At 34.1% G+C, this 23,869-nt stretch overlaps 3 protein-coding genes across 4 annotated transcripts in view; all 3 read left to right on the plus strand.

Annotated features, from left to right (window-relative positions):
- Positions 1-1,009, plus strand: part of doc2d (double C2-like domains, delta) — a 240,410-nt gene extending 239,401 nt beyond the window's left edge. The window contains exon 16 of the mRNA XM_062026282.1: positions 869-1,009. Coding sequence (XP_061882266.1) covers positions 869-900 — 32 coding nt within the window. The 3' untranslated portion in view covers positions 901-1,009. The remainder of the gene's footprint in view (positions 1-868) is intronic.
- Positions 1,010-5,841: 4,832 nt separating this feature from the next.
- On the plus strand, positions 5,842-13,247 carry tmem134 (transmembrane protein 134). Its single transcript, XM_062025984.1, has 8 exons — positions 5,842-6,052; positions 6,257-6,511; positions 8,152-8,219; positions 9,195-9,281; positions 9,431-9,507; positions 9,760-9,804; positions 12,901-12,954; positions 13,022-13,247. The coding sequence occupies exons 2-8, from the start codon at positions 6,293-6,295 to the stop codon at positions 13,102-13,104; spliced, it is 633 nt and encodes a 210-aa protein (XP_061881968.1). The 5' UTR covers positions 5,842-6,052; positions 6,257-6,292; the 3' UTR covers positions 13,105-13,247.
- Positions 13,248-15,853: 2,606 nt separating this feature from the next.
- aip (aryl hydrocarbon receptor interacting protein) overlaps positions 15,854-23,869 on the plus strand; it is a 12,147-nt gene continuing 4,131 nt past the window's right edge. Inside the window, exons 1-3 of one of the 2 annotated variants that reach the window (XM_062026285.1) lie at positions 15,854-16,011; positions 18,085-18,267; positions 18,353-18,541. In XM_062026285.1, the coding sequence (XP_061882269.1) occupies positions 15,913-16,011; positions 18,085-18,267; positions 18,353-18,541 (471 nt within the window). In that variant the 5' untranslated portion in view covers positions 15,854-15,912. The remainder of the gene's footprint in view (positions 16,012-18,084; positions 18,268-18,352; positions 18,542-23,869) is intronic. The other variant, XM_062026284.1, reaches the window with a different exon arrangement.

Below are 23,869 nucleotides of genomic sequence, written 5' to 3' on the forward strand. Positions count from 1 at the left end.
GTTTCTTTGTATGATTTTTTTTTCTGTTGCGTTAGCTTGTCTTATTGTTATTCACGCCCGTACCTCAACATACTGTACTACAGGTATTTACTGGTCCTGTATTCCTGTGAATATTTGGAGACCACACGATTCCATTCCATTCTTGGGGTAACGATTCCATTCAGAATCCATTCTCGATTCAAAATCAATACTTTTTATTAACATTGTGTGCCAGTTCTACATTCCTCCATGAAATAGATAAACATCTCTGATCAAAGTATGCATTACTTCATGTATGTATGTATATATTTTTTAATAAATAGATATTAGATTTTTTTTTAATCGAATAAGAATCGTTACAAATAAGAATTGCGATTAATTGAAAAATCTATTTATTTTTTTTGACACCCCTACTGTATTTTATTCTTTATGCTCTGTGACATGTTATATAAAATACACAACTTTTTAAATGTTAGCATACATACAAGATATATTTGTACAAAGTATCAGTGTCGCCGATACCAGCCTACATTTTACTCGGTATCGGAATGAAAATCAGTGGTATCGCACATCACTACTTAAAATTAGGGACATTTCTAGTAATTAAATTTAAAAAAAAATAAAAAATCTATCAGTGTATGCATTATATATTTATGGGTTTTGGCCTTCTTTCTACACGATACAGTTCCTCAAAATGATTCAACCCTCATAAACAATTGTGTTTAATCGCAAAAAAGCTCGCAATTGTTTGCAATAAACAAACCAAAAAATATCTCAACACATGTTTTTGTTGGGGTTTCAAGTGCGACTGCACATGTATGACAATGTTTATCATCGTTAGCATGTTTGGGGAGGAGGGGAGAAAATAACATGATATGATGTCATGCAGAACTGGATGAAGTACTTTGCAGCCTCGAATAAGAATCCTGCGTGGAGCAGCAACAGAAGAATGGGAAGAACGGAAAGCAATCCCACAAACGGAGATAAGTATGTTCACTTTTGTCCGTCTGCTACTTTGAATACGGGATATTGTTTGGATTTGCTCTCCCATGTGAAGGAACTGTCAAAAAAAAAAGGCTGATCAGAAGGTAAAGGTTGTTTTTGACATAAAAGCATAACTTCCACTCAAGTTGTTTCTCTGGGCCAACATCACCCTCGTTTGTTGCCTGTGGCGACTTGCTGGAGGTCACATGACCAAGCGGGACGACGTGCAGGCTGACGTTTCGTTAGCGAGCTCTCCAATCAGATGGGGGGGGGGGGGGGGACGTGGTGACAAGTGTTTGACGTAACGTAATTGAAGTGTTTTATGGAACAACTTCTAGTCGTTTCCAGTCAGATAAAGCTTTTTAAAAAAGGAGTACAAGCTGGTAGAAATGTCAACATGTTGACGGATTGTTCTTTTTTTTACTGCGACAACACAAATCGGGGGAGTCCAATTTTATTTTTTTTTACCTTTAGGGTTCCCTCAACTTTGGTCCCAGTCACATGTTTTCTATATCTCTACATTCACGTCAGAAATGTGGCTTTTTAAAAAAATATGTTTTATGCCCTTTTTGTTAAAGAAAACCCTGTTTTTTTGTTACAACCATCCATCCATTTTATACTGCTTGTCCCTTTTGGGCAAAAACATGAAATGTGCAATATTTTCCACCAGCAAATATTTCAAAGTGGACTATTTGCTGTGAAGTCATTTGAGCCTTAAATATGTCAATTATTCATAACAAGCTTGATTTTCAGTCATTATTATTTTTGAGCAATAATGGTTGTTTTTGTTTTTTTGTTTTTAGTCCCACCCAAATTCTCATAGATCCAAAAGAGCCCCACTCATAAAAATTTTAAAAATAGGTCACACATTTTTATATATTATATAGAACAGGGGTCACCAACCTTTTTGAAAGCAAGAGCTACTTCTTGGGTACTGATTAATGCGAAGGGCTACCAGTTTGATACACACTTAAATAAATTGCCAGAAATAGCCAATTTGCTCAATTTACCTTTAACTCTATGTTATTATTAATAATTAATGATATTTACACTTAATTGAACGGTTTAAAAGAGGAGAAAACACGAAAAAAATGACAATTAAATTTTGAAACATAGTTTATCTTCAATTTCGACTCTTTAAAATTCAAAATTCAACCGAAAAAAAGAAGAGAAAAACTAGCTAATTCGAATCTTTTTGAAAAAATTAAAAAAATAATTTATAGAACATCATTAGTAATTTTTCCTGATTAAGATTAATTTTAGTATTTGGATGACATGTTTTAAATAGGTTAAAATCCAATCTACACTTTGTTAGAATATATAACAAATTGGACCGAGCTATATTTCTAACAAAGACAAATCATTATTTCTTCTAGATTTTCCGGAACAAAAATTTTAAAAGAAATTCAAAAGACTTTGAAATAAGATTCAAATTTGATTCTACAGATTTTCTAGATTTGCCAGAATATTTTTTTTGAATTTTAATTATAATAAGTTTGAAGAAATATTTCACAAATATTCTTTGTCGAAAAAACAGAAGCTAAAATGACGAATTAAACTAAAATGTATTTATTATTCTTTACAATAAAAAAATTTAATTTACTTGAACATTTATTTAAATTGTCGGGGAAGAAGAGGAAGGAATTTAAAAGGTAAAAAGGTATATGTGTTTAAAAATCCTAAAATCATTTTTAAGGTTGTATTTTTTCTCTAAAATTGTCTTTCTGAAAGTTATAAGAAGCAAAGTAAAAAAAATAAGTGAAGACCAAGTCTTTAAAATATTTTCTTGGATTTTCAAATTCTATTTGAGTTTTGTCTCTCTTAGAATTAAAAATGTTGAGCAAAGCGAGACCAGTTTGCTAGTAAATAAATACAATTTAAAAAATAGAGGCAGCTCACTGGTAAGTGCTGCTATTTGAGCTATTTTTAGGACAGGCCAGCGGGCTACTCATCTGGTCCTTACGGGCTACCTGGTGCCCGCGGGCACCGCGTTGGTGACCCCTGATATGGATTATACATTTGTATTTTTATTTATTTTTTCCTCTGTTTGTTTTATTCCATTTGTGTCTTTTTTTTTTATGGCAAACACACAAAATATGACATATTTTCCCCCAAAAGTGTAATATTTGATGTGAAGTCATCGGAGCCCTGAATAACATTGATTTATATTTATTATTATTTTTTGAGCAGTGACAGTTTTTTTTTAATCCCACGAAATTGTAAGCAATCGTAAACGCGGCCTCATTCATACAAGTGTTAACAATAAGTCAGACATCAATATTATACTAATTTATTTTTTACTTTCATCGCTTAAATCTCTTGATCAACTTCAGATCTAACCATTGATTATACATTTGTATTCGTTTTTTTGTTTTATTTCCTTTTTGTCATCGAAAAACTTAGTTTTTATTGGCAAATACATATTATATGCAATATTTTCCCCAAAAAATATATTTAAGTGTAATATTGCAGCCTTCAGTAAGTCAAAAATTCATAACACTGATTTTGATTCATTATTATTTTTTGAGCAATGACAGTTTTAAAGAAAAAAAAATGGCAGCTTTGTGTTATTAGAATAAAAATTGCAACTTATTTTTTTGTTACATTTCACCTCTTTTCTCTTTTATTCCACTTTTTATGTTTAATTGTGTTCAAATATTTTTAGAATGTGCCAGGGGTCGTTAAACAATTAGCTGTGGGCCACAAATGGCCCCCAGGCCACTCTTTGGACACCCCTGCCTTAAAGCATTGAAAAGAACATTTTCCAAATGATATGAAAAGTTTGGACATAAATACAGAAAATGTAATTGAAAACAACCTTTAAGAGCTGAAATTTGACATTATTATAAACAATAATATTGCTTATTACACATGTTAGTTAACCTTTAGTACAACCTAAAATATGTAACAAATGGTCAATGTATATATATATATATATATATATATATATATATATATATATATATGTGTGTGTGCGTGTGTGTGTGTATGTGTGTGTGTGTGTGTTTGTGTGTGTGTGTACAGACATATATAATTTCATTAAATTATATATGTATATGTATGTATGCATATGTATACATATATATGTGTTAATATATGTATATATATATATATACATATATATATATATATATGTATACATATATATATATATATATATATATACATATATATGTATACATATATAAATATATACATATATAAATATATATATATATACTTATATGTATACATACTGTATATAAATATATAAAATCATATATACAGTATATAAAAAAATGTAATCACTGTAATTATAATTATTCATGTTGGTGCAGTTATTGTTCAATAAAGGGTGCATTTTTTGTATTTTATTTTGTTGTATTTACTACTGAAGAAGTTTTTGTACAGTAACTTTATTTGTATACAGGAGGAGTGATCTATTTAGTCATCATTATTATTAGTGTCAGTGCATCAATTGTTCAATCAAGGGTTTTGTCTTATTGTTTTCTTTTAGTCATTCATCATTTCATAACTTCAATGTTTATTATGCTAATTATTTTTGCATTGTGTTTGTTTCTGTGGTGTAACTTTCAATGTATTTTATTTATATTAACTACTTTAGCATCACTGAATATATTTTATTTATATTAACTACTTTAGCATCACTTTCAATGTATTTTATGTATATTAACTACTTAAGCATCACTTTCAATGTATTTTATTTATATTAACTACTTTAGCATCACTTTGAATGTATTTTATTTATATTAACTACTTTAGCATCACTTTCAATGTATTTTATTTATATTAACTACTTTAGCATCACTTTGAATGTATTTTATTTATATTAACTACTTTAGCAGCACTGAATGTATTTTATTTATATTAACTACTTTAGCATCACTTTCAATGTATTTTATGTATATTAACTACTTTAGCATCACTTTCAATGTGTTTTATTTATATTAACTACTTTAGCATCACTTTGAATGTATTTTATATATATTAACTACTTTAGCATCACTTTGAATGTGTTTTATTTATATTAACTACTTTAGCATCACTTTCAATGTATTTTATTTAATTTTAACTACTTTAGCATCACTTTCAATGTATTTTATTTATATTAACTACTTTAGCATCACTTTCAATGTATTTTATTTAATTTTAACTACTTTAGCATCACTTTCAATGTATTTTATTTATATTAACTACTTTAGCATCACTTTGAATGTATTTTAGTTATATTAACTACATTAGCATCACTGAATGTATTTTATTTATATTAACTATTTTAGCATCACTTTCAATGTATTTTATGTATATTAACTACTTAAGCATCACTTTCAATGTATTGTATTTATATTAACTACTTTAGCATCACTTTGAATGTATTTTATTTATATTAACTGCTTTAGCATCACTTTCAATGCATTTTATTTATATTAACTACTTTAGCATCACTTTGAATGTATTTTATTTATATTAACTACTTTAGCATCACTGAATGTATTTTATTTATATTAACTACTTTAGCATCACTTTCAATGTATTTTATGTATATTAACTACTTTAGCATCACTTTCAATGTGTTTTATTTATATTAACTACTTTAGCATCACTTTCAATGTATTTTATGTATATTAACTACTTAAGCATCACTTTCAATGTGTTTTATTTATATTAACTACTTTAGCATCACTTTGAATGTATTTTATATATATTAACTACTTTAGCATCACTTTCAATGTATTTTATTTAATTTTAACTACTTTAGCATCACTTTCAATGTATTTTATTTATATTAACTACTTTAGCATCACTGAAATATGTTAAATGTGCAACAAAAGTAGAAAACACCAACTTCTCATACGACGATCGACAAGTCGACACTCGATTGGACGCACTTCCGGCAGTCCAGCCTATGGGCGGGATCAGACATGCGCAGTCGATAGCCAGCTGCGTGGGGGGAAAGAGGGCAAAGAAGGAGTAGAAAGTTCGAGAAAAGACAAGAAAGCTGTGAATTAGTCGCCCGGCGGTGTTGGCGAACATTGAGGAGAAACGTGTCCAACATGGCGGAGCGAAGGAAAAGGTTGTTTTGAAGGCAGTAAGTTGACTTGGTCATGTGACCGACGAGCGGAAAGAAAAGCTGAGATCAGAGCAGCTTAACTTTTCTTTCTTCTTACTTCCTTCTTACTTTGTTCGGAACTTGAACGCTTCCACAAGTCCGACATTTGATTGGCGTCACGCTAACTCGGTCACGTGATGCAGGACCTGACTGTGATGTCGTTGTCTTCTTTCACGTCCGCAGTGAACCGGAAACCAGGAGTGTAAAGAGGCCGTCACCATGGCAACGCAGTTCACCATCGATGACGCCTTCGTGCTGGACGGCGAGGAGGAGGAGGGAGACGTGTCCCAGGTGGACCCCGCGGACTGGAGGGGCCGAGACAAGGACCGGGACGGAGAGATGACCTTTGGCCCGCTGACCTTCTCCAAGACTCATCCTCATCCTCATCCCTCCCCCGCCATGTCCACCTCGCCTGAGCACAGCAACCTCAAGTACCAGGTACTCACTGGAGAACCACACGTGACCCACACTTGACCCACACATGACCCACACTTGACCCACATGTGACCATACACTTGACCACACGTGACCCACATGTGACCATACACTTGACCACACTTGACCCATATGTGACCCACATGTGACCATACACTTGACCCACACGTGACCACACTTGACCACACGTGACCCACACTTTTATGCAGGTAAAAAAATGATTGGCAAGTTAAAAAGTATTATTTAGTTAAAAAAGCCATTTCACAGGGGAAAAAAAAATTCTGCAGGTTAAAACAAAATAAATTGTAAATTTGAAAAAAAATTCTGCAAGTAAAAAAACGATTCCCAAGTTAAAAAAAACGGTTTGCTAGAAAAAAACAAATTTCTGCAGGTAAATTTTTTTTTTTTTAATTCTGCAAGTAAAAAAAAAAAAAAAGTTAAAATTTGCAGGGGATTTTTTTTTTCCTGCAAGTAAAAAAAATGATTCACGGGTAAGAAAAAAAAATCTGGAAGTAAAATAATGGTTTGTAGGTAAAGAAATTATTTGCAAGAAAGAAAAAAAAATTCTGCAACTAAAACGATTCGAAAGTTTAACAGTTTTTATATAAATTCCAAGTACATAACATTTTTGTTCATGTGAAAAAAACAATTAAAAAATACAGCCTATTATACAGCATTATTCACATGTGAATAATGCTGTATAATAATAATAATACCTGAAATTTATATAGCGCTTTTCTAAGTACCCAAAGTCGCTTTACATGTTAAAAACCCATCATTCATTCACACCTGGTGATGGTAAGCTACTTTCGTAGCCACAGCTGCCCTGGGGTAGACTGACGGATAATAGACTGTATTTATATTATTCACATGTGAATAATATAAATACAGTCTATTATACAGAATTATTCACATGTGAATAATATAAATACAGTCTACTATACAGCAGTATTCACATGTGAATAATATAAATACAGTCTATTATACAGCATTATTCACATGTGAATAATATAAATACAGTCTACTATACAGCATTATTCACATGTGAATAACATAAATACAGTCTATTATACAGCATTATTCACATGTGAATAATATAAATACAGTCTATTATACAGCATTATTCACATGTGAATAACAAATACAGTCTATTATACAGCATTATTCACATGTGAATAATATAAATACAGTCTATTATACAGCATTATTCACATGTGAATAACAAATACAGTCTATTATACAGCATTATTCACATGTGAATAATATAAATACAGTCTATTATACAGCATTATTCACATGTGAATAACAAATACAGTCTATTATACAGCATTATTCACATGTGAATAATGCTGTACAATAGACTGTATTTATATTATTCACATGTAAAAAAATACCTAAGTGTTTATTGTCTATTGTGAGCAAAGTGTGGTGCTGAATTCCCCCAGGGATCAATAAAGTACTTTCTATTCTATTCTATTCTATTCTTAAGAAGGAATAATGTACTTTGGAGATTGGACTTCCACAGTATCTTCTTCCAGCTGCTTCTCTGTCACACGCCATCAACACCTTTGTCATATTTTTATGGATAAAGGTTACAACATGCTTGGCTGGTGAATGATGTGCATCTTTTGTTCCTTTTGTAGAATCTGGAAAATGAAGACCCCCTGGGGAGCAGTGGCAACTCCTCTTTTAATAACTTCTTCAAAATCAGGTGGGTTCATCTCCTAAAATGTTGAGGAATTGAACGGCACTTCCTGTTTTGTCACCTAAGCCGTACTGTACTGAGCAGCCAGGACACAGACCTGTCTACCGCTGTCCCACGCCGCAATAAGTATATACCGCTATGTAAGCCACACCCACTACATTTGAGAAGAAACATGTAGTTGTCCATACATTAGCTGCACCAGACTATAAGCTGCAGATATATACTGTATGTTGTTAAATGACTTATTTACACACAAATATTTAATACATACCTTCATTGTTTCCAAATGGTGTCTGTAACACGGCAGTAAAACGGATGATCAAACAAAACAGAGGGTCACAGATCCGCTAAGCTAGCTATCCAATCAGCTAAACAGACTCAATAACTCCATTAGTTTATTGAAGAATTGTTAGTTAATAATACTAACACACACATTCGTAAGGGTGTTGGAATATTAGCTAACGCTAACGATGCTAGCTTCATTACATTGCGATAGCAGGTACAAATATGCATGAAAACACTTCTACACACATTACACATGTTACACTTTAGTAAGTAAGAATTGTTTTAGTTATATTGTAAAACTTAACGTTGCTTGGAGTGAATAAGAGTCACATGAGTCATATTAGTAATACTAGTCATATTAGTCACATGAGTCATATTAGTGATATTAGTCATACTAGTGATATTAGTCATATTAGTGATATTAGTCCCATTAGTCATATTAGTGATATTAGTCATACTAGTGATATTAGTCCCATTAGTCATACTAGTGATATTAGTCCCATTAGTCACATTAGTGATATTAGTCACATTAGTAATACTAGTCACATGAGTCATATTAGTCACTAATATTAGTCACAATAGTGTCTAATATTAGTGACTAACACTAGTCACATGAGTCATATTAGTCACTAATATTAGTCACATTAGTTTATAAATGTTACAGTTGCTGACCTCATGTTGACCTTTCCCCCCCAGTGAGTCGTCCACTTTGTCCTACTGCAGCTCTCAGTGGTCATTCAGCACCTTGAGCTCCGTCACACACCTCTCTGCACACTGCTGCGGGTAAGACACACACACACTGTCACACATCCCTCTGCACACTGCTGCGGGTAAGACACACACACACACACTGTCACACATCTCTCTGCACACTGCTGCGGGTAAGACACACACACACACACACACTCACACTTACTTACCTGCGTGTCCAGGTGGGTGTCACATCCGCTGGTGAAGAAGAACAGAAAAGTAGTCCTGGCCTCCTTCCTGCTGCTGATCACTGGAGTGGGTGAGTGGACAGGAAGTAGTCACTGCAGTGTTGCCATACCATACCATACCATACCAACTTTATTTATAAAGCCCTTTAAAAACAACCACAGTTGAAAAACAAAGGGCTGTACACCACAAAGAAATAAAGGCAAAGGACAGACTAAAAAATAAAATTTAAAACAGAAGTAAAATACACATTAAAAAAGCAAATACAAAATTACCCTAAGAACATGGCGATCACCGCTCACTTCCACCTCTGCTTCCTCCGCAGCTCTTATTTTTACAGGTGTCGTCATCCAGCTGAGTCCAAACGCAGGTAAGAAAAACCACCGCAGGCAAACTTTATAGTCTGTGATGACACTTCTGCTCACATGTTAACTAATATTATTCAACCTAGTTACTAAAGTATTATTTAACGTACACAAACAACACATTCACTAAAGTAGAGATCGATATTTGACATTTTGGCCTGTAAGCAGGGGCGTCCATGGTAACGTTGCTTGGATGGCAACATTTGTTGCTCCAAAAGCTGTATGTACCTTTCAGCATTAATGGTGCCTTCACAGATGTGTAAGTTACCCATGTCTTGGGCACTAATACACCCCCATACCATCACACATGCTGCCTTTTACACTTTCACCCTAGAACAATCCGGATGGTTATTTTCCTCTTTGACGTCCACAGTTTCCAAAAACAATTTGAAATGTGGACTCGTCAGACCACAGAACACTTTCCCACTTTGTATCAGTCCATCTTAGATGAGCTCAGGCCCAGCGAAGCCGACGGCGTTTCTGGGTGTTGTTGATAAAACGGTTTTGGCCTTGCATAGGAGAGTTTTAACTTGCACTTCCAGATGTAGCGACCAACTGTAGTTACTGACAGTGGCTTTCTGAAGTGTTCCATGTGGTGATATCCTTTACACACTGATGTGGCTTGTTGACGCAGTACAGCCTGAGGGATGGAAGGTCACGGGCTTAAATGCTTACCTGCAGTGATTTCTCCACATTCTCTGAACCCTTTGATGATATTACGGAGCGTAGATGGTGAAATCCCTAAATTCCTTGCAATAGCTGCTTGAGAAAGGTTGTTCTTAAACTGTTCAACAATTTGCTCAGGCATTTGTTGACAAAGTGGTGACCCTCGCCCCATCCTTGTTTGTGAATGACTGAGCATTTCATGGAATCTACTTTTATACCCAATCATGGCACCCACCTGTTCCCAATTAGCCTGCACACCTGTGGGATGTTCCAAATAAGTGTTTGATGAGCATTCCTCAACTTTATCAGTATTTATTGCCACCTTTCACAACTTCTTTGTCACGTGTTGCTGACATCAAATTATAAAGTTAATGATTATTTGCACAAAAAAAAATAAAGTTTATGAGTTTGAACATGAAATATGTTGTCTTTGTAGCATATTCAACTGAATATGGCTTGAAAAGGATTTGCAAATCATTGTATTCCGTTTATATTTACATCTAACACCATTTCCCAACTCATATGGAAACGGGGTTTCATATAAATCTACATATGATAGCAGTATTTAATATTTAACAACAACAAATTACTCAAGAAGATAGTACTGTATTTTCCAGACTATAGAACACACCCGCTACATATTAGAAGAAACTAATAGTTTCCCATATATTAGCAGCACCGGACTATAAGACGCAGAAATGAGGTATTTACACAGAAATGTTTTATAAATGTTCATTTACATACCTTCGTTGTTTCCAAACGGCCGATCAAACAAAACAGAAGTCATGGTCATGGAGCCACTAGCTGCGCAAGCTAGCTCTCCAATCAGCTAAGCAGACTCAAGAACTCCACGCTGACGTTTTGGTTAGTTAATAATAGAGATGTCCGATCGGCCAATATATGCGTTAAAATGTAATATTGGAAATTATCGGTATCGTTTTTTTTATTATCGGTATCGTTTTTTTTTTGTTTTTTTTGTTTTTTTTTTATAAAATCAACATAAAAAACAAGATACACTTACAATTAGTGCACCAACCCAAAAAACCTCCCTCCCCCCATTTCTTTCTGTTATCAATATTCTGCTTCCTACATTATATATCAATATATATCAATACAGTCTGCAAGGGATACAGTCCGTAAGCACACATGATTGTGCGTGCTGCTGCTCCACTAATAGTACTAACCTTTAACAGTTAATTTGACTCATTTTCATTCATTACTAGTTTCTATGTAGCTGTTTTTATATTGTTGTACTTTCTTTTTTATTCAAGAAAATGTTTTTGATTTATTTATCTTATTTTACTAATTTTTTAAAAAAAGTACCTTATCTTCACCATACCTGGTTGTCCAAATTAGGCATAATAATGTGTTAATTCCACGACTGTATATATCGGTTGATATCGGTATCGGTAATTAAAGAGTTGGACAATATCGGGATATCGGCAAAAAGCCATTATCGGACATCCCTAGTTAATAATACTAACAGACACTCGTGGACGTGTTAGCATATTAGCTCATGCTAATGACGCTAGCGTGATTCCATTACGATAGCAGGTAGAAATATGCATGAAAACACTCCTACGGACATCACACATGGGACAATGTAGTGAGTAAGAATTGTTTTAGTTATATTGTAAAACTTACAAACGTTGCTCGGAGTGATGGATTGAGAATCCAGACGAGTAGAAACGCTATGGACGGATAGAAGGTGGATTGGCACTTGTACTTCGGGTTTAAAGCTCAGTCTAAACCGACGGGCACTGTAGCACCCGTAGTGAGGGAACTTGTCCAAAAGATGGCGCCATAGCACAAACAATAACGCGCCTGTTAAGTGTCTATTTGTTTGTTTTTTAAACTATTTGCTCGATGGTGGTCAGTCAAGAAAAATGCATAAATTAGCCGCGCTGTTTTAAAAAAACAACTTAAAAGCCGTGTCCAGCTATTCATGTTTAAATAACTTTTACTGCAAATTAATATTGGCTCCAACTGTCGGTTATCGGCCATCTTCACTACTAAATAATCTGTATCGGTCCTGAAAAAAACATATATCTACACTAAAGTGAGAAGTCTAGTTGAATACGTTTAAAAAAGCCTGTTTTATCATGTTGTTGCAGGATAAAGAATTGTTTACTGGCATTTTGTAAAGTTGCTTTTTAATGTTTACTTCATGAAAGGAACAAAAACGTGTGTTTTCTTAAGACATTTTAAAAATGATAGTCTTAAAGTCACTATTAGTCATCATGTCATGCGAGAAACTTAGATGTAGGTGTGTTCTCCCTGCAAACAAGTGTGATAAACGAAAGTAAAAAAAAGTAATTTTGATGATGTGATGTGTCCAGAGCGCCCCCTGCTGGACACCATGCATAGCACCAATAATAATAACACAGATTATTCATACATCAGTTTGACATTTTAGTGAATTGTTGTCCTGGCAGGTGTTTCAAGCGCTATTTTCTTTGTCCCTGGATTCCTTCTCTTCATCCCTGGAGGTAAATCCATGTTTTTTTCTCCAGGAATTTCTTGAATAAACATGACTAATTGTAATTACCTCCCTAGTGTATCACGTGATATACATCAGCTGTGCTGTCCGTGGAAGACGAGGCTTCAAATTGTTCTACTTGCCTTATTTTGAAAAATGATCTGACGTTGTTCATTTAACACACGCAGCCTTCAGTATTGTTTTCTAACCACTGACACTTCAACCACTGACTGTTACCACTCCATGACTGACATGTGACATGTCAATACTGACTGTGAATGACAATAAAACCTTTTCACTTTTTATATGCACTATATTTCACCTACAGACAAATACAACACAAATGTACCTATGTTGTATTTATGATGAGGCTGTGGCAAATAATACTCACTGAATGAGTACATTCCTTCCATTTTGACAGAAAACAATATATATACTGCGGGAAATTGCATACCTTTCAAACTTTAATATTATATAATATTGCAACAAAAAATATAGAATAGAATAGAAAGTACTTTATTGATCCCTGGGGGGAATTAAGCACCACAGTTCGCTCACAATAGACAATAAACACTTAGTTATTTTTTACATGTGAATAATATAAATACAGTCTATTATACAACATTATTCACATTAGAATAACATAAATACTGTCTATTATACAGCATTATTCACATGTGAGTAATATAAATACAGTCTATTATACAGCATTATTCACATGTGAATAACATAAATGCAGTCTATTATACAGCATTATTCACATGTGAATAATATAGTCTATTATACAGCATTATTCACATGTGAATAATATAAATAGTCTATTATACAGCATTATTCACATGTGAATAATATAAATAGTCTATTATACAGCGTTATTCACATGTGAATAATATAAATACAGTTTATTATACAACATTATTCACATGTGAATAATATAAATACAGTCTATTATACAGCATTATTCACATGTGAATAACATAAATGCAGTCTATTATACAGCATTATTCACATGTGAATAATATAGTCTATTATACAGCATTATTCACATGTGAATAATATAAATACAGTTTATTATACAACATTATTCACATGTGAATAATATAAATACAGTATTATACAGCATTATTCACATGTGAATAATATAAATACAGTCTATTATACAGCATTATTCACATGTGAATAATATAAATACAGTCTATTATACAGCATTATTCACATGTGCCCTTTGAGACATTTGTGATTTAGGGCTATATAAATAAACATTGATTGATATAAATAGTCTATTATACAGCCTTATTCACATGTGAATAATATAAATAGTCTATTATACAGCATTATTCACATGTTAAAAATATATATACAGTCTATTATACAGCATTATTCACATGTGAATAATATAAATACAGTCTATTATACAGCATTATTCACATGTGAATAATATAAATACAGTCTATTATACAGCATTATTCACATGTGAATAATATAAATAGTCTATTATACAGCATTATTCACATGTGAATAATATAAATACAGTCTATTATACAGCATTATTCACATGTGAATAATATAAATACAGTCTATTATGCAGCATTATTCACATGTGAATAATATAAATACAGTCTATTATACAGCATTATTCACATGTTAATACTATAAATGCAGTCTATTATACAGCATTATTCACATGTGAATAATATAGATACAGTCTATTATACAGCATTATTCACATGTGAATAACATAAATACAGTCTATTATACAGCATTATTCACATGTGAATAACATAAATACAGTATTATACAGCATTGTTCACATGTGAATAATATAAATACAGTATTATACGGCATTATTCACATGTGAATAACATAAATACAGTATTATACAGCATTATTCACATGTGAATAACATAAATACAGTCTATTATACAGCATTATTCACATGTGAATACATAAATACAGTATTATACAGCATTATTCACATGTGAATAATATAAATACAGTCTCTTATACGGCATAATTCACATGTGAATAACATACAGTATTATAAAGCATTATTTCCATGTGAATAATATAAATACAGTCTCTTATACAGCATTATTCACATGTGAATAACATATATACATTATACATTTACAGTACATGTACATATGTATATATTTTCATACTTTCCAAAAAATGTCAAGATAAATACTTAAATATTTGCTTGACTTATGATGTCAAAGCAAGATATCCAAATTGTACAAAATAAAAATTTCAATAGGTTATACGGTATAATTTACGGTGTTTTTTACAGCATATTACAGTAAATAAAAATTCCACCACTGTTTTTTTTTTACTGTAAAATCCTGTTTTTACGGTAACAGTACTAAAAAAAATGTATAGTTAAAAACTGGCAACTCAGCTGCCAGAATTTAAAAAAACAGTGGTACTTTGTAAAAAAAAAAAAAAAAAAAACATTTTACAGTAACATTTTTTAGACTGAGTTGCCATTTTTTGCCATAAAAACAGTGGTACTGTTTTTCCATTTACAGTAATGTGTAAAATAAACATTTTGCAGTAAAATTTTAGCCACTAAGCTAGCAGATATTTTTCCTATAAAACAGTGGTACTGTTTTTCCCTTTACCGTAATGTTGATTAAAAAAAAGACCACTATATATTACAGTAAAATTCTGGCAAATAAGCTGGCATTGGTTTTCTGGAAAAAAAAATGTAATTTGTAAGTTGTAATATGTTGGATTTTACTGCACTATTGTGGTGACTATACTGCCATTTTATTCCGTAAAAAAAACATTCGTTCACGTAAAAAAAAGAGTATATATTCAAATGTATATATTATTGGCTGAGAGGAAAGAGCAGTGTAAGTAACACCGCCTGCCTGAAGAGGGCGCTGCTTCGCCAAAAAGCGACACCAACGAATCGGCTGACTTCGGCAAACATCGGAGTCTGTCGGCAGGACTCGGACAAGCAAGGATGGAGGAAGAGGCACGGCGGTTACTCGAAGAAGGAATCAGTAAGAAATTGCTAAGCTCCGGTAAAGGACAACTTTCCACCTTCCCCGATGGCACAAAGGTAGAATGGCGATGTTTGTGCGTGATGGCTGTGATTTATGTCGCTAGAAACACGACAGACGTGACGAAGAAGGGTTAGCTAAAGCTAGCTTGTTGTATCTGCTGCCATATCTCGACTAACATGGGATTAGTTTGACGTTGAATGAATGACGCTTGGATAAAAGACAAACACGCATGAAAGAAGATGATTGTTGAGCGTGCTTGAAGTTTAAAATCGTGTAAAAGTCATTTTTCTCCTGTGGTTTTTTCATCTGACGGCAAGCTGGGGGCGGGACAGGATGGCATGTGTTTATCGTTGCTGATTGGCTGAGTCACAAGTTAGGGGCGTGGCAGGATGGCATGTGTTTACCGTTGCTGATTGGCTGCTTCACGACGTCACTCATGTTTCTAAGGCCGTGATAGGTCAGAATTGACCGGCGTCAGTAAGCGTGCGCAAGAAAACGCAAGGCCTCTTAGAGCATATTTGATCTTTTCAAAGCATAATGGAGTTTGATCCTATATTTTTTTAAACAAAGTTTATAATAAATTAGATGCTATGCGATGATGTTTTTTCTTTGAATAATAGCACACTCATCCTTCCAGATTAGTGCGTATCACTACTAGGGCTGCAACAACTAATCGATTAAAATCGATTATAAAAATAGTTGGCGATTAATTTAGTCATCGATTCGTTGGATCCATGCTATGCGCAGAGGAATTTTTAAATTTTATTTTTTTTAAATAAACCTTTATTTATAAACTGCAACATGCACAAACAGCTGAGAAACAATCAAAATAAGTATGGTGCCAGTATGCTGTTTTTTCCCCAATAAAATACTGGAAAGGATACAAATGTAGTTTGTCTCTTTTATCCGATTATTAATCGAAGTAATAATCGACAGATTAATCGATTATCAAATTAATCGTTAGTTGCAGCCACTACATAAGTGTTTTATATCTATTGATAATTATTATACTTAAGACTTGCCGACAATGAGGACCAGGAGAAATATATGTATTCAATGTAAACGTTTTTAATTTAAATGTAACTTTCTCCTGATCATAATCCCCTCAGCTATCATTTTACCATGAATTGATTAATGTGGACTCCGACTTAAACAAGTTGAAAAACTTATTGGGGTGTTACCATTTAGTGGTCAATTGTACGGAATATGTACTTCACTGTGCAATCTACTAATAAAAGTTTCAATCAATCAGTCAAAGGAAATCCTAAAACAAGCATGGAAAACACTCAACGTAAACACAATTCTAAAATCACATTAAACACTTGACAATAATCTCAAAATGAAGGTGCCAAATGACGAATATGTGAGAAATGCTTAATAAAGTGTAACAGAATAGTGAAAACGCAAACAGATTTTTTTGCAGGTTTACTGCCAGGAAGTTACGGCTGTGTAACATTTATTTGGTCTGCTTATTTAATTATTTAAGTATGGAAATTAATGTGTTTTGCAGTAATTATTATTTAAATGTTGTTGGACCAAATTACTATTACTATAAAGTAGCACAATTGCTATATTTTGTAAGTTATTTTATTGATACTAAACATCTATTCATTCTGCTTTTAAATACGATTAAGTTATTAGCAAAGCATGATTGAACATTTTTTATTTTTGCACTATTTTGTTACACTTTATTAAGCATTTCTTACATATTCGTCATTTTGCGATTATTGTCAAGTGTTGAATGTGATTTCAGAATTGTGTTTATTTGGTCTGCTTATTTAATTATTTAAGTATGGAAATTAATTTGTTTTGCAGTGATTATTATTTAAATTTTGTTGGACCAAATTACTATTGTTATAAAGTAGCACAATTGTTATATTTTGCAAGTTATTTTATTGGTACAGTCATGCGCTTTAGCTCCTGTTGTTTCCGTATACCCGAATAGGGAACGGACGAGGGTGAGCTCCGCTAGATGATTCTACTTTGTGGAGTTTTGTGCTTACGGAACTAAACATCTATTCATTCTGCTGTTAAATACGATTAAGCTATTAGCAAAGCATGTTTGAAAAATGTAAATTTTTCCCCAAGCTGCTGACATTTTGTAATAAAAGTGTCCACTTTCTCATTAGGTGGTCTTCCACTACCGCACCAGCCTGTGTGATGGCACAGTACTGGACGACTCCAAGTCCATGGGCTGCTGCAGCAAGCCCATGGAGCTGATCCTGGGCAAGAAGTTCAAACTGGCAGTGTGGGAGAGAGTGCTGGTCACCATGAGACAAGGAGAAATGGCAGAATTCACATGTGACACCAAAGTGAGGAAGCTCAGCGAATGTGAAAAGTGGTTTGTTGTTGTTGTTGTTGCTGACAGCCGAGATGTTTTGTGTTGTCAAACGTTAGCACACGGCACTCTACCCGCTGGTGTCCCAGTCCCTGAGGAACATCAGCGTGGGGAAAGACCCCCTGGAAGGCCAGAGGCATTGCTGCGGCATTGCACAGATCCACTCCCACCACTCGCTCGGACACAAGGATCTGGACCAACTTCAGGCTACTCCGCAGCCTCTCATCTTCACCATTCACCTTCTGGAGGTGTGTGACTTGCTCGCTTATCTATGTATTTGCTCATCAGTTTGTGTAAACGGTACACACTGCAAAAAGTCAGTGTTCAAAAACAATTACAAAAATGAGGTGTATTTTACTTGAACTAAAGGCCTACTGAAATGAATTTTTTTTATTTAAACGGGGATAGCAGATCCATTCTATGTGTCATACTTGATCATTTCGCGATATTGCCATATTTTTGCTGAAAGGATTTAGTAGAGAACATCGTCGATAAAGTTGGCAACTTTTGCTCGCTGATAAAAAAAAGCCTTGCCTGTAGCGGAAGTAGCGTGACGTCACAGGAGCTAGTATTCCTCACAATTCCCCGTTGTTTACAATGGAGCGAGAGAGATTCAGACCGAGAAAGTGACGATTACACCATTAATTTGAGCCAGGATGAAAGATTCTTAGATGAGGAACGTTACAGTGAAGGACTAGAGAGGCAGTGATGGACGTATCTTTTTTCGCTCTGACCGTAACTTAGGTACAAGCTGGCTCATTGGATTCCACACTCTCTCCTTTTTCTATTGTGGATCACGGATTTGTATTTTAAACCACCTGGGATACTATATCCTCTTGAAAATGAGAGTCGAGCACGCGAAATGGACATTCACAGTGACTGAACATGTAAATACACGATTAATAATTCAGCTTTGCGAAGCTAAAAAAAATAGAAGCTAACCTAGCTACGTAGCCAACGTGATAGCAGCAGTCTCAAATGCAGATAGAAACTAAATTAAAAAAAACCCTGACTGGATGGATAGACAGAAGATCAATAATACTATTAAACCATGAACATGTAAATACACGATTAATAATATTCCGCTTGGCGAAGCTAAAAAAAACAGAAGCTAACCTAGCTGCGTAGCTAACTTAGATGCGGCGGCGGGCGTTGTACGCTTTTGACGACACCCCGGCCGCCATCAGAGTCGGCAAGAAACATATATTTCCCCAAAGTTACGTACGTGACATGCACATATCGACACGCACGTACGGGCAAGCGATCGAATGTTTGGAAGCCAAAGCTGTACTCACCGTAGTGCGTCTGTTATCCTGCTCAAAACACAACACAACCTCCTGGTGTTGGTGTTGCTGTAGTCCGCTGCTCCACCGGCTCCAACTTTCTTATTTGCAGTCTCCATTGTCCATTAAACAAATTGCTCAATCGCTTTATTAACAATCGGTAACTGGTTGTAGTTGAAAAAGTAACGCACACACATACACGAGCTGCTGTTAGCCAAAAGTCACGCTCACACACACTCAAGTTCTCCGCCAACTCACTCGTGCATGCGCGTTCCCCAAAGCCTTAAAGACACAGTACACTAATGCAAATATCACAGATATTACAGTATTGTACTTAGCCGCTAATACACCCATCCATCCCACCTACAACGTTCTTCTTTGCAGCCTCCATTGTTCATTAAACAAATTGCAAAAGATTCAGAATACTGTGGAATTTTGTCAAAGAAAACAAGAGGCTTTTCTATCGGGTCCGATGGGGTCCAACCACTTCCGTTGCTTTTGTGACGTCACACGCATAAATCATATCCAAAGGAGTTTTTCAACCGGAAGTGTGGCGGGAATTTTAAAATGTCACTTTATAAGTTAACCCGGCCGTATTGGCATGTGTTGCAATGTTAAGATGTCATCATTGATATATAAACTATCAGACTGCGTGGTCGCTAGTAGTGGCTTTCAGTAGGACTTTAAGCAAAATTATCTGCCAATAGAACAAGAAAATGTGGCTTGTCAAGACTTTCCAAAACAAGTCAAATTAGCTAACCTCAATGAAGCCAAAAATAGCTTAAAATAAGTATATTCTCACTAATAACAAGCGCACTTTTCTTGGTAGGAAAAAAAAACATGGGACGTTTTTGCTCAATATGTTGATAAATGAAGTAAATGCTAGTGCCATTATCTTGACATAATGATATGTGCTCATTACATTTATTGAAAGCAGCAAACTTACACTAAAAACTAGTTTATTGTTCTTAATGGAAAGACAACAAGGCAAGCGCTTGTTACTCTCGGGGTCTCCTAGCCGCTCAGGCTAATCATATTGTCTAAAAATGCATTTTTCCATGGATAACATGACATCATCGCGCCAAGTGCGTGCTCTTTCAGTCAATTAGTGCACATATATACAGCCACGCTCCCGGTCAAATTTTTTTTAATTGTAATTTTGAAGAATTCATCTGAATGTGCATGAACTATTTATGTTCAAAATGGTTAGAAATGTTAAATGTTTAAATATTAACTGTCAGTTTACTGTACTGCGCAAACTGTACTACTATATGAGTACCTATTTTCTATTGTTTCATTGGAAATAAAACAGCAAAGTCCATTTGGCTGTCATCTGTTTTAATTATGAGACACAATTGTGTCAAAGTCATGATTTTTTATTTCATGCTTGAAATAAAAAAATATTACTTTAAAAAAGTAGCTGTTGATGACACAGCTTTGCAACAGTTGATATTCTAGTTTCAAGCATGTTTTACTCAATATAGCTCATCAAATCTCAGCAACAAGCTGTAATATCTTACTGACATCATTTAGGACCAAAACCCTTAAAACAAGTAAAACATTCTAACATCAAATCTGCTTAGTGTGATCTTAGACAGAAAATAAGCAAATATCAGCCTTATTTGACATATTTCATCTTAATTAGATTTCACTTTTTGCAGTGTACATCAAGTGCATAGCAGATAAATAAATCAAAGTATGTGTTTACGTTTCCTGACCAAAAAGGTTTAGGCTGAAGCTAAAAGCTTATCATGCCGACCCTTTCCACGTTCACTTTGTACGTGTCAAATAGAGAACAAGAATTCGATCTTGAGATAAAGAAACACAAGAAAGGACTCTAGAGTCTATGTCAAAACATAGTACTTGATCACATGTGGTTTTGGTGTAATTGCGCCCCTTAACCACCAGATGGCAACAGGTCTGTTGAGCATCAATGAGTTGACTCCCATCAAAGGATGAAATGCAATTAAAATGATAAAAAAAACAAAAAACAAACATAGTCAACTACCAGATTTACAGTGTTATAAAATAGTTCTAATGGGAGTCAATGGGACAGAAAAATATCTTTTAGGAGTGCGTATTCTTTATCTTATTCTAACAATGTTGAAATAAAAACACAATGCCCTTTTATGTCAAAATAAAATAAAATGTAAAGCTCCCTGGAAAAATGTCAGACCGCTAACCTTCAAACTGAACAATGAAATGACACAAGGGCCACATGTAATGGCCCTAGGGCTGCTCCAGGGTCAAACATGCTTTAAGTAAGCCCTACACTGTCTTGTGTCTCCAAGAAGTGCACATTCTACATGTACACTAACTCTACACTTGTGCAATGTCATGTGTCACATACATTACTTTAACTTGTGTAAAAGGTGCTTAGCATTTCTTTTTCTTTCTTTCTTTTAGTTTATTTGGAACATGAACACATTTACATCATAATACATCACACAATTTCATATCATTTCATTTTACATCATGCCCGAAAAGGAGTAGGAAGAAGCAAAGCTTATTTAATCCTACCCCTTTCCCACTTCAAAGCGTTTACAATGATATAAAATCATTTACTGACCTTTTTATATAATAAAATAACATCTATGAATTAGTATATACAACAGTTTGTAATATGTAATTAAATAATTCAGTCATTATCAACATACTGAGATGAAGAATATTTTCAATAAGGTTGGAAGTTTTTCTCATAATTCTTCTTCTTTGTACTTTGTAAGCACTATTAATTTAAACAACCTCTTCAACTGGATCATGTCAGTACAATTTTTAACTTCTTTACTTAATCCATTCCATCATTTAATTCCACATACTGTTATGCTAAAAGTTTTAAGTGTTGTACGTGCATATAAATGTTTTAAATTATTTTTTCCTCTAAGGTTATATTTCTCCTCTTTAGTTGAGAAGAAATGTTGTACATTCTTTGGTAGCAGGTTATAAATTGCTTTGTACATCATTTTAGCTGTTTGCAATTTTACCAAATCACCAAACTTTAATATTTTTGACTTAATTAATAAAGGGTTTGTATGTTCTCTATATCCAACATGATGTATTATTCTAACTGATCTTTTTTGTAACACGGTTAACGAATGTAGCGCACATTTGTAGTTATTTCCCCATATTTCTGCACAATAACTCAGATATGGTAACACTAGTGAGCAGTAGAGAATATGAAGTGATTTTTGGCCCAGGACATGTTTTGTTTTATTCATTATTGAAATGTTTTTTGCTACCTTATGTTGTATGTTTTGAATATGAGATTTCCAGTTCATTTTATCATCTATTAATACTCCCAAACATCTGGTTTCTTTTACCCTTTCGATGTCTACTCCGTCTATTTGTGTTTGCGTATGATGCTCTTTCCTACTATTACCGAATAGCATTATTTTAGTTTTACTGAGATTCAAAGATAGTCTGTTTTTGTCAAACCATCTTTTTAATTTGTTCATTTCTTCTATTATTATTTGTATTATCTTCTGTGTGTTCTCTCCTGAACAGAAAGCAGTTGTATCATCTGCAAATAAAACTAACTTTAAGTCCTTTGTAACTTTACAAATGTCGTTTATATATACATATATTGCATTAGCATAGCAATAGGAGCTACAGTGCTAACATGACAGTCAACAACATGCTAGGCTAACCTAATGGCTGAAGTAAAAAAAACAAAAACAAGACCAAACTCCCAACACTCACGAAAAGTAGGCAGAGCTCCAGGTTGCTTTTTAAGATATGTAGCAAAGCCTGCTTCTTTAAAGTGGCGGCTGGATCATCTACCCAAGGCCAGGTCAGACGAGGCATAATGGTGCGTTCACTTTGTAGCAGGAAGTTGGAATTTCCAAGTTCCTAGTCAGAATTGTAACTGGAGCATCCTCACCACCAGCGAGTGATGTCACAATGATGTGATTGAAACTTTTATTAGTAGATTGCACAGTACAGTACATATTCCGTACAACTGACCACTAAATGGTAACACCCCAATAAATTTTTCACGTTAATCAATTCAATTCAATCAATTCTGCTTCTATAATATCTGCTGTTAGCACTTCTGATGACTTTTTGTCACAGTAAGTCAGCCATATGCAATGTTTACGTTACTACATGTTTCTTCTTCATCCACCCTGTTTGAAGGTTGCATATTATTTGCACATCATTTCTTTACAATCAGACAAAGCAAGCGCAAAAAGAGCTTTGGTGGATGTGTGGCCATCTTGATTGCTGTGATGTCATTCCCAGCTCCGACGTTGAACTTGCGAGGGAAGGCAGCATCTTGTCATCTACAAAAGGGAC

Source organism: Entelurus aequoreus, linkage group LG18 (assembly GCF_033978785.1).
Source record: "Entelurus aequoreus isolate RoL-2023_Sb linkage group LG18, RoL_Eaeq_v1.1, whole genome shotgun sequence".
NCBI lineage: Eukaryota > Metazoa > Chordata > Actinopteri > Syngnathiformes > Syngnathidae > Entelurus > Entelurus aequoreus.